The following is an 11,811-nucleotide window of genomic DNA, read 5'->3' on the forward strand; positions in this document are numbered from 1 at the left end:
TGAGACATGATGCTTCTTGTGATGCTCTTTGGGCATTTTTTATACTCTTCCGTTTCTTCTCAGCAATCCTTTTTTTTTTTTTTTTTTTTTTTTTTTTTTAATGTATTTAGGACCGGGTCTACAAGGTCTCACTGTGTAGAGCAGACTTACAGTGATTCTCCTGTTTTCAGCCTCCCAAGTGCTGGGATTACAGGTGCACACCACCATGCCAGTCTCAATCACTGTCTCAGCATGTCCTGGGAGTGGGGCCGGCGCTGCGCACCACAGATCAAACCCTGGCTGCTGCACTCTTTAGCTCTATCTTTGTAGTGCACAGCATATTTAAATCATCCTTCAGGGCTCTTTGCCCTTGATTCTCAACATAAATCTGGCTAAAAGCCCCCAACAATAGCCATGCCACTGCCCCAGTATTCAACTGCCTTGAACTTTCTTTTGCCAGATTAGACCACTACATTTACTTTCAGCCCCAGGCACAGTCTCTGGACATGAGCAACATGCAGACAAACTTTCTGCCAAGCTGTAACACACATCATGTGGAGTCCAGCAACCAGTGAAGTCCTTTTTCTGAGGAGAAACCTCCTGAGCCTAGTCTTCACTGGCAGTATTTCTATCAGCATTCTGGTCTTTAGAGCTCTAGCCGAGATCTCTCATATAGAACAGCCTAAGATGTTGCATCTTTACTCTTTCAGGCAACATCTCTGAACTTTTCCAAACTCTTGCCACAAGCCATTGGCAAAGTCTATTGAACTACATGGTCAGGTATAAATGACCCTACTTTTCTGATACCAAATTGTCTTAGTGACTTTTCTGTCATTGCTGAGATAAAATACCTGGCATCCAGAAGGAAGGAAGGACAGGTTTATTTAGCTCAGAGTTTGTAGAGGTTTCAGTCTACATTGGGCTGGCTCCAAGGGAGGGCAGCATGTGGCAGAGAGCAACAGTTCATGGTGGAGGAAAACAGCAAAAGCACAAGAGAAAAAGGGGACGAGAGGTAGTTTTAGTGCAGTTATTGCCAAGTCTAAGAACCACACCATGTACAACCAGTTCCAAAAATTGCACAGAAATGGCATTGTGAAACCTCGGTCACAAAGATATGACCTCTGTAGAGGGTAGATCCCAAGTTCCTTAGGAACATGCATTTTCCCAAGAAGTACAACAAGAGGGGCTTCAAGAAGATGCAAGCAAACAATGTAAAGGCCATGAGTGCGCATGCTGAGGTTATCAAGGCCGTCATCAAGCCCAAGATCATCCCAAAAGGAGTAAACCGCAGGCTCACTCGACTTGCCTGTATTGCCCACCCCAAGCTTGGGAAGCATATCTGCGCCCAGACTGCCAAGGATCTCAGGCCTTGCCGGCCAAAGGCCCAGGATCCCATAGGTGCTGAGGCCATGTAGGCTTCACAGTAAAAGACTCTTATCTGCTGATGTAAAAACAGAAGGACTGGTGTGACCCCTGGGGTGCTATCTGTTGGGGGCTGCTGTCCTCCTGTGCTCTTTGTACAAATAAACCTGAGGCAGGATAAAAAAAAAAAAAAAGAAATAGCAGAGAGCAAACCTCTTTCCTCATATTGTATTCAGGTTACCTGCCCCACAGCAGGTGTAGCACTCATCCTGTAATCCTAGCCTTGGACTGTAAGTCAATCAAAAAGAGGCCTGCTAGAGGCCTGCTTCATCATGACTGAATGACTCTTTGGGGGGACATCTAGACACAAATTGTCACAATGGACTTATGTTGATTTAAAGATCAACTTGGGGAAAACAACTTAATGGTATGATATCTTTTAATAACAACTCTTATTAGGCATTTGATTTTTCTTGGTATTGTTTTGAAGTATTTCTAGGTAAGAATCCTGCTTGTTCTTATTAAGTATATTCCTAGATATTTGATATTTTAATGTTTATTGAGTGGTAGTTTTTAAATTTTTCACTTCCTAAGAGATTGTTGGTAATATATTTTTTAAAGTTGATTTTTGTTTATATACTTTGAATTTTACTTGTCAATTTTAGTAACTTATTTGTAGATTCCTTTACATATTTTATACATATCATCAGTTAATCTGAATAGTTTTATTTTGTTCTAACTTTATTTTCATTGTCCAGTTGAACAGTAAAATGTCAAAGTTGGTTTTATTTGGTTTGTCTGTTTTGTCTTGTTTTGGTACCAGAGATTGAACTCAGAACCTTGTGATTGCCAAGCAGGCTCTTATGCTGCTGAGCTATCTCCCTGGCTGTTTGGAATCTTTTTGAAGTCAGGGTCTCACTCTGTAATTTAGGCCTGCATTAAACTCATTATATGGCCCAGGCCAGCCTGGAACACATGGCAGTCCTGCGTCTATCTTCCAAGTGCTGGGATCACAGGCATGTGCCACCATGCCTGGTGCTCAGAGGTTATTTTTGATGGATTACTAGATTAATTTTGATGAATGAGAGTTGTCATTCTTATTTTGATGGTAAATGTATAATACCTTTGAATTCAGTGTCAAATGACTGTATCATAATGGAATTAAAGAAAGTACATTAGAGTGTTTTTTTGCAGTTGACCTAATAATTTTGAAACATTTGTTTTGGCAACAGAGCCTGAATGATGGAATACAACTAAATTCTCTTTCAAGTGGCCATTGAGGATTAAAGTGCCTGCAAGCAGGCACAGGGGCTGGGGTGATCCCCAGGCCTGCAGTGCTGGCCCCACCCCTAGGGCATGCTGAGGTGGCAATTGAGACAGGTCGTGGTGGCCGGAGCCTGAAATCCCAGCTCTTGGGAGGCTGTAAGCAGGTGGATCACTATGAGTCCTATCTAGTAGTGAGACCCTGAATACCCTGTAGACTCTCCCCTAAAAAGTTTCAAGTGGCCATTGGAATGATAGCATTACCTTGAATATAGCACAAAGATCAGATAATATTTCTTAGCATTTAAAGACAATATTTCAGCTTTACTGCAGACTTTAGAAAGAGCCTTATCTAATTTTCTGGACTTCTGTTCCTTTAGTCTTAATTTCTGTATTTTTTATATTAATTTCTGTATATTAAAACTAAGCTTTTATGTATGTCATATTACCGCAGTTTGATACTTGTTAGGCTATAATTGTCCACTTTAATGTAGGTTACCTTCATTACAAAGGTGCATATAAAATTATGATTTTTTGATTAAGTTTACATGAAAACTGTTAAGATTAACCTTTTTTTCCCCTCAGTTTTGGGCTTTAAGTCAGTATCACTATGTAAACCATGCTGTCCTGGAACTCTTGATGTAGCCTAGGCTGGCCTTTAGCTTGTGCTCCTCCTGCCTTAGCCTTCCAAGTGCTGGGATTACAGGTGTGCTCCACCACACCTGGCAAAAAAGATTAATATTCTATATACTTATACAGTAAGATACCCTTAGGACGTTTGAAAAATATGATTGAATTTAGTTTAGATTTGTAGATACCTTGCCAATAATACACAAGAAACATTAAAATAGAGCTCTTTCCCGTCCTCCTTTCCAAGATGAAGAAAAAAAGGAACAATGGTCATGCCAAAAAGGGCCGCATATGCAGCCTATTTGCTGCATGAATTGAGCCCAGTGCATACCCAAGGATAAAGGGCGTTAAGTTTGTCGTTTGGAACATAGTGGAGGCTGCTGTCATCAGGGACATTTCCAAAGTGAGTGTCTTCAATGGTTATGAGCTTCCCAAGCTGTTCGTGAAGCTGCATTACTGTGTGAGTTGTGCCGTTCATGGCAAAGTGGTCAGAAATCAGTTTCGTGAAGCCTGCGAGGACCAGACACTTCCACCCCGATGTAGACCTGCTGGTGCTGCCCTACGACCTCCACCAAAGCCCATGTAAGGGGAGCTGGGACTTAATGGACTGAAGAAAACTCTCTTGAGAAAGAAATAATAAATTGAATTTTATGCTTTAAAAACAAAACCCCAGAAACATTAAGATAGAGCCATGTAAACATTTCTTACTGCTAGTAATTAACAGAATTGTTATGTGTATATTTTGTTTAGCTTGGGGCTATCTCTACTTGGCACAGTGCTTGTTTGGTATTTTCTGTCTCATAGTACTGCTATTTACTTTTCCTCAGGAAACAACTGTGGAAAGGTAAAGGACTTGTGGGGAACGTCATTTTTTTAAGAGATATATATGTAAGGGACTCTTTGGAACTTAAAATATGTTTTCCATTTAAGAATTTGTTCTTTAGAATTAAAGAACTTTGATTACCAAACTTTCAAAAAAAAAGCTTGAAGCCCCTCTTTAGCAAATAAGTGCTATAAATGTCTTATCATTTATATTGATTCTTTCTATAAATTACTTTATGAAGCTATGCACTGTAATAAAGATGTTACCAGTTTTAAGTTTTTTTTATAATAGTATATTTTACTGCCATGTATTTCTGGTTTTTAAAATTTATAAAATTTAATCACTTTTAAAGTGACCAATAGAAAATCTGTTATTGGTAAATTTTTATGTGTTTGTGAAGAACATGAGATTTACTGTATTGATGATTTTATACAGGGACTCATGAAAATCAGAATTTTTAAGGTACTCAATATCCTAGAAGACTTTTCATTGTGATAAATCATTTCTATTTTTGTTTAGCTTTATATGCAAGTCAGCTATAATTTGTAACTACTATAGATTAATGGACAGAAAAAGGTAAAATTCACTGTGATTAATGAACAAAATAGTAACTACTGAATACTTTAAGATGGATGTTTTTCCACTTTTATTGTTAAATACAGGGTGTATTTACTTCTGGCACATGGGAAGAGAAATCAGATGAAATTTCCTTTGCTGACTTCAAGTTTTCTATCACTCATCATTATCTTGTACAAGAATCTACTGATAAAGAAGGAAAAGATGAAATATTAGAAGGCAAGTTTTTATGTCTTGACTTTTAAGAGTGCTTATCATTTTGATTTATAAATATATGCTTGAAACCACAGATAGTATCAAATCATACCTGTACTGTTTTTTTAAAAATTCTTTGATAAATATTATAATTGATAAATTTTATAAACTGGGCTGAATAAGAGATTGCCAGTTACTAATGCAAGAATATAGCAGCATATGATAATAAAAATTAACACATGAATTCTAAAATTTTCCATTTAATTTTTTGGACTGCATTTGGTAACTACATCTATAGAAAGCAAACCTGTGGATAGGGCAGGCTTACTCTATCCTTCTGTATTTAGAAAATAAATACGTAGATTGTGTTGGTTTTCTGCTTAAGGTAGATTATCATTTGCAAGTATAAGTCTGTCTTTTCTTGTGCACATATAGCATTGTATGACCTTTTCTTTTTCTTTCTTAAGATAATCTTCAAAATATGGAGAATATAGATACAAGCACTTTATTTTAGAAATCAAACACAAAGATTGGTGTATATACAAAAATTTGAATTCCTCCTTTTTGAATAATTCCTTTAAGCACCTATACAAGTTTGTTCCCAGGGGACTAAAACAATACTTGTCTCTACGAAAGAAAATGAATTCTGAAAATTAACATGGTTTTCAGTATTTCACATCTCACTGTTATATAAAAAACTAGAGAGACCAATAATGTCCAGTAACTTTTTTTTTGGTCTTTTGAGACACGGTTTCACTTTGTAGTTCAGACTGGCCTTGAACTCACTTTGTACCCCAGGCTGTCCTCAAACTCGCAGTTTGAGTTATGTCCAGTAACTGTAAAAGATAAGCTAAAAGGCTCTTTGCTATAATCAGTTCTTCCACTGTTGGTCAGGTCTGTTTTATATATTGTATACACAAGGAAAATATACTCACTCTGTAATTTCTTATAAAATAACAAGGAGCAGATGTAGAATATATATGTAGGAGAGGAAAGAAGATTCAAAAAGTCCTTTCTTTGGTAACTTTCACCTCAGAATCATAAAAAAGGGACCACTTCCCTTCATATTTCTTTAAACTTTGCACTACACAGGAAGTTTTGTTTCCCAAATCCACTCATGTAAATGCCTGTTTGTGGGGCTGGGGAGATAGCTCACTTATTCTGGGTAGTATAAGTACTTCCTTGGCAAGCACAAGCTCCTGAGTTCGATCCCTGGTGCACCAAAAAAAAAAAAAGTAATAAATGCCTGTTTGTTCACTAGATTCCTTGTTCCTATCATTGCATGAGTCTTGTAGTACTATTAGTCTCAGAACTGCTCTCAGCACATATACTGGCAGCCTTATCAGGATTAAATGTTTTGTTTGTGTGCTCATAATCTGGTTTTGTTCTTTTATCCTCCAAGAAATCCAATAGTGTCTAAGTGTTGTAGTTGTTCAGAATATTACTTGAGCCTGGTGTGATGACACATGCCTGTAATACTAGCCCCCAGAAGACTGGGGCAGGAGGATCACTGTAATTATAGGTCAGCTTGTACTGCATAGTTCAAGACCAGCCTGAACTACATAGCAAGACTGGGAATTGAAGTTAGGACCTAGTGCTTGTCAGGCAGGCATTGCACCACTGAGCAACTGCAAATAATCAATAGCTATCATTAGTTGGCCTTGCCTGCCATTCTTCTAGTGAAGATTTTGGGGGGGGGGGGGGAGGGAAACTGGGGATTGAACTCAGGCCCTTGCACTTGCCAGACAAGCACTTATTCTGCTGAGCTATCTCCTCAGCCCCCTCTAGTGACAATTTAAATGGTATCATCAAAGGAGTGTTGATCTTAGAAAATCCAACAGCATAAGAATCAAACTCCAGGGGCCAGCAAGATAGCTCACTAGACTAAAGTGCCTGCTTAGGCAAGCGCAGGGACTGAGGTTCAATCCCCGGCAGGACATGGCACACCAGAGTCTAGGCGTAGTGTCACATGCCTGTAACCCCAGCACTGGGGAAGCTGAAAGCAGGAGGATCACCATGAGTCTGAGCTGCGTATGAGACACTGCAACAACCAAATTGAACTCCAAGCCACTAACCACAAAGCACCTCAAATAAATAATTATAATTTCAGGCATTTTGACAAACAGAACACTTCATCTGGCTTCAGTGTAAGGATGGCAGGTTTTACAGAAATACTTATCGTCTATAATCCTCTCCATTGAAGCAAAGTGTGAAATTGCCTATCTGAAGGTCTTCAGTTCTGGTTTTGGCACTAGAGAAATTTTAGAACTGTCTTCTACTTTGGAAATCTCATTTTCTTGTACTGGCACATTGATGTTCTGAAAATCTTTTCTTTTTTTTGTGTGTGTGTGTGTGTGTGTGTGTGTGTGTGTGTGTGTGTGTGTTTTGCTCCTTGAATGCCTTCAGGGCACTTTTGCATGGCTGGAGTGTTGTGGGGATCGAACTACAGCAAACTGAGGCTGCCAGCATTGTGGAAGCAGCCAATCTTTTCTTTCTATTAAACTTTCACACTACAAGCAATGAGCCCTTAATACCAGCTGACCTTGAAATAATTTTTCCACTTGCTCAAAATGAGTTTGCTTTTAGCTTTTGTTGATGGGCTTTTCTTCATTCGTATCCATCGGTTTAATAGTTTCTGGAGATTCAGGTCAACAACCATTAGTTATATTATGACTTTTATACTTCCAAAGTCCTCTTCAAAATCATACTCATTTTCTTTCATTTGTCCTTTGAATCCTTGGTTTGTGTTAGTTATCCCAGATGATAGAATTTAGAAGGAAGACTAGGTTGTTTTATTGCAGACTTCTTAACCAATTAATTTTAACTCTTGACTTCTCTTGTGTTATATCCTTTTTTTTGGCAGTAGTGGGGAGTGAACTCAGGATCCTGCGCTTCCCAGGCAGGTGCTTATTCTACTGAGCTATCTCCCTGGCCCATTTGTGTTATATCTTGTGCTCTCTTTTTATGAAACACTTGAGTGTGGCCAGGGAGATAGCTTAGTGGCACAGGGCCTACCTGGTAAGCGCAAGGTTCTGAGTTTGATCCCCCAGTACCAAAAAAGAAAAGAAACATACTTGGAGATTACTTTAAGGGGAGCCTCCAGTGTATCATTGATAGCTTTTCATTTTAAACTGGTTTATCTCTGGTTCTCATCTAATGATTGGTATTCCACAGAAACTTGAACTTTTTTTCTTCATGTTACCAAATTCTGTGTCATGTATCTTTTTCTATTCCGTTTTAGGGGTCTTTCTTTGTGTTCTCAGAATTGTTCATATTGTCTGTCTGTGCTGTTAATTCCTCTCATTTCCACTTTCTGGTGAGGGTTTTCTTCTACCTTTGTAGATAATTCTGCCACATTTTTTCCTAGGAGTTGGCATGTTTTTTTAATGCTTCCCAAAATACACTGTGATACTTTGTGTGACGGTGCTGTAGATATTCTTCATGCACAGAGTTGAGTTCCCGGAAGCAGGCATCTTGGTTGAGTAGCAAGTGCATCAGTGTATTTCTCTGGATGTAAGAGGAAACTAGCCTGATGCTATTCAGCAGAAATGACTACACTGCATATAAACTAAATATAAACTGCATAGAAATTAATAACTTGGCAAACAATGTTGTTTGTGGTTTTTCTTGTCTTTTTGATTGACTTCGATCTTTAACCTCTTTCTTTTTTAACATAATATTTTAAAAGTAGGACAGAAAGATTTAAAAGCAGGACAGATATAATACTTCAAATACACTATTAAGGTGACAAATACTGCCAAGATTATTCAGTCTCATAAATGGCAGCAAGTTTTCTCTCCTTACATTTTTCTAGGAACATCTCAATTTCTGACTTTCTGTATTCAGAAACTTTTTCATTTTCTTGAGTCTGTGAAACCTAAGGTTCCCTTTAGTTTATTTGTTTCTTTCTTTTTTTCTGAAAAAATAAAGGAAAATCTGTCTTTCCTTGATGGACTATTGAAAGCCCATTACTTTCACTAGAAATGACACCAGGGATTTTTCTTCCTAAATCTCAAGGAATTGACAAGATTTTAGAGAGAGCAGTTGTAAGCAGCAGTGTTATTTGGTCATAGCCTGGTCCATACTTTGAGCCACCAACCTGTCAGCACTCACATCCCTGGTGATGCCCACCAGGAAACACAAGCTGCTTCCCACAAGGAAACTTGGCAAGATTTCCTCAGTAAGACCTCAGGCCTCTGGCTATCCACACCATATTCCTACAGATAAAACTATTAGGTAACACTTACTTTCAGCATTATAAACTAAGATAGATGATGCTGACCATACAAATGAAATATAACATACAGCAAAATAAAATAATTAGAATATGAATATGTGTACTTGAAGAATAAGAAAAAGGAGATTAGTTGCCAGGAAGTGTGATAATAACTAAAGGATCATTGGATCCAACATTTTTTAAATTATTTTTTGAAACATAGTCTCGCTATGTAATTTAGGCAGGATTTGAACTGAACTCAGTATGTAGCCTCAAACTAATCCTCCTGCCTCAGCCTCTGAGTTATGGCCTAACAGGCATGCACCACAACACTTAGCTCATTATCAGACATTCTGGTATTTATTAATGCAGGAAACGGTTCCAAGATAGATAGAGAATTTGTTTTTTAATTTTTTTTTTTTTTTTAATTTTGGGGAAAGGTCTACAGGGTGTTCAGGGTCTCACTACTAGATTGGACTCATAGTGATCTGCCTGTTTGTAGCCTCCCAAGAGCTGGGATTACAGGCTTGTGCCACCATGCCCAGTCTCAGTTGCCATCTCAGTGTGCCCCGGGGGCGGGGCTGGCACAGCAGGCTGGGGGATCAAACCCTTGGCCCCTGCGCCTGCTTGCAGACGTTTTAATCTGCTGAGCTATTTTGCCAGCCCAAGATAGAGAAATTTTAAATGGTATTAATTAGAAGAAATACATGAACAACAAACTGTTAAGATTTTGAGTGTTTTTGAGATGAACTGATACAAAAGACTAATGTACAAGAATAAGAAAAATAAGGTAGCTAAGATATTGTTTATAAGTACATATTATACAGTTTATTTAGCTATGATTTAAGCTATAACTAATGTAGAAGTTACAAACCATCAGCTTAGATTTTTAGAAGTGCACAATTAATATTTTTATCTGATGTCAGAAGATTTGAGCACTGGATCTTTTATTGGCCTAGAGTTTTTGCTTACTGTTTTTGGTTAAGTGGAATGTCAAATCCTTAGTACTATCCCATTTATTTTAGTAAATTAACAGTATAGGGCTGGGGAGATAGCTCAGTAGAAGGTCCTGAGTTCAATCCCCAGTACCAAAAAAAAAATTAACTATAAATTTGCTGAGCAATCACAATAATCCAACAAAAGAAAAATTTTTATGTACAGATATTCTTTATGCTTTAAATTTATGTATAAGTATAAATACTAATACTAGATTTTATTTTGAGTTATAGTTGAAATGTTTAAAGATATAGAAATTAGAGGTGGAAAGCTGGGTAGAAGTTTACAAAAAATTTTAAGATGGCTAATGTCCCAGAAAAGGCTATTTTGTTGATAATAGGCTATTTTGGGTGATACTACTTTGGGATGGAGTTTATGGAGTTCAGTCAAGTTTCGAAGAAAAGTAGAGACAAGGACAAGCCAAGGAGAACAAATGATGCTTTCTACTATGTGTGAGGAATTGAGTCAGGATTTAGGAATAGAAATAGCATGAACATAGGAATGACATACCATTCTTGTCTTTTTATAGGTTGGCTTTGTTTGGAGAAAGGAAATGAGAATCACTCTCCCACCTCAGAGCTAGTCCTAGATATAAATCTTTAAGCAACACAAAACTACATAGACTAGTAAGATGTATGTTTTTCTCAAAGCACATTTATAAAATTCTGCCTTAAAATGAACATACTCTTTCATTGTCAAATGTTTTTATAGATGCTATTCCACAATCTATGCAAGATTTGCTGTGTATGAATAATGACTTTCCTCCGAGAGCACATTGCCTGGTAAGATGGTATGTATACATTTTATTCAGGTATCTTTTACTGTGTATGTCAGGGAGACTCCAAAACTGCCCCCACCTCCAGTGACTTAGTAGGACTCACAGGACTCACCATCTAGTTAGTTGTACTTAGCACTAATTTAGTACAACATACTACAAAGCAAAATCAGCAAAGGAAAAAGTCACATGTGGCCAAGTCTTTTGAAGAGTTTTAGTGGAATGGAATTATATTGGTTGTACTTAATTCCTGGAAACATGTGACAATACAGTGAAAAACTTAGTCAGATGCTAAGTCTTCCAGATTGTAAATGATGGGCTGGTCAGGTAGGCATCTTCTAGTTAGTATATAGCAAAACTTTAGTCCCACCAAAACAGCAGGTGTTTAGCATAAGCCGTATTTGCATAAACATTTTAGACAAAGGGACTAACACCTTATCAGTTCTGGGAGATTTTGAAAGGGTGAGAATGCTTTCGAAATTTAAATATCCAGATGCAAGCCAAGAGTAATCCTTACAAGCAGGCTTTTCTAAGGATATCAGATGTGTAGGCATGCTCTTTACTCTTGCAGTGTTTCATAGTGTGGGGCAGTACTTACCTATTATTTTAATGACTAGTTTATAACCCTTTGGAATTTTATTGGTAGGTGGAATTGAAATAAAATGTTGGTCACAGTTATGTGATAAAGTCAATTTGTATCTAAATTATAAATGTGATACATTAATGCAAGAGGCATATCACATTTAAAAGGTCACTTCCATCTTTTGCAGTTATTCAGAGTCTGTGAGCTTTATTTATGTTGAAGGATGGTGGTAAAATTCACAAAAATGTCCGTAGTGTGAATTGGTGGTGAAGAAGAGAAACCTAACTAAAAGAAGTTTACGCACTGATTTTAAATCATTTTGTTGGTATAGTATTTTCTGCATCTCTTTATTCTTCCTTGTGATTGGTCTACAGAATGGAGTAAGTAGCACACTGAACAAGAAAACTGGCTTA

The 11,811-nt window shown here is 37.6% G+C and overlaps 1 protein-coding gene and 1 pseudogene across 1 annotated transcript in view; one reads left to right on the forward strand and one right to left on the reverse strand.

Moving 5' to 3' along the window:
* The window catches only part of Rab3gap1 (RAB3 GTPase activating protein catalytic subunit 1), a 106,070-nt gene that overhangs the window by 19,897 nt on the left and 74,362 nt on the right, over positions 1-11,811 (forward strand). The window contains exons 4-5 of the mRNA XM_004626382.2: positions 4,720-4,852; positions 10,752-10,830. Of these exons, the coding sequence (XP_004626439.1) occupies positions 4,720-4,852; positions 10,752-10,830 (212 nt within the window). The remainder of the gene's footprint in view (positions 1-4,719; positions 4,853-10,751; positions 10,831-11,811) is intronic.
* Positions 6,413-9,396, reverse strand: LOC111815295 (annotated as a pseudogene).

Source organism: Octodon degus, unplaced genomic scaffold, assembly GCF_000260255.1.
Source record: "Octodon degus isolate 3935 unplaced genomic scaffold, OctDeg1.0 scaffold00014, whole genome shotgun sequence".
Lineage (NCBI taxonomy): Eukaryota > Metazoa > Chordata > Mammalia > Rodentia > Octodontidae > Octodon > Octodon degus.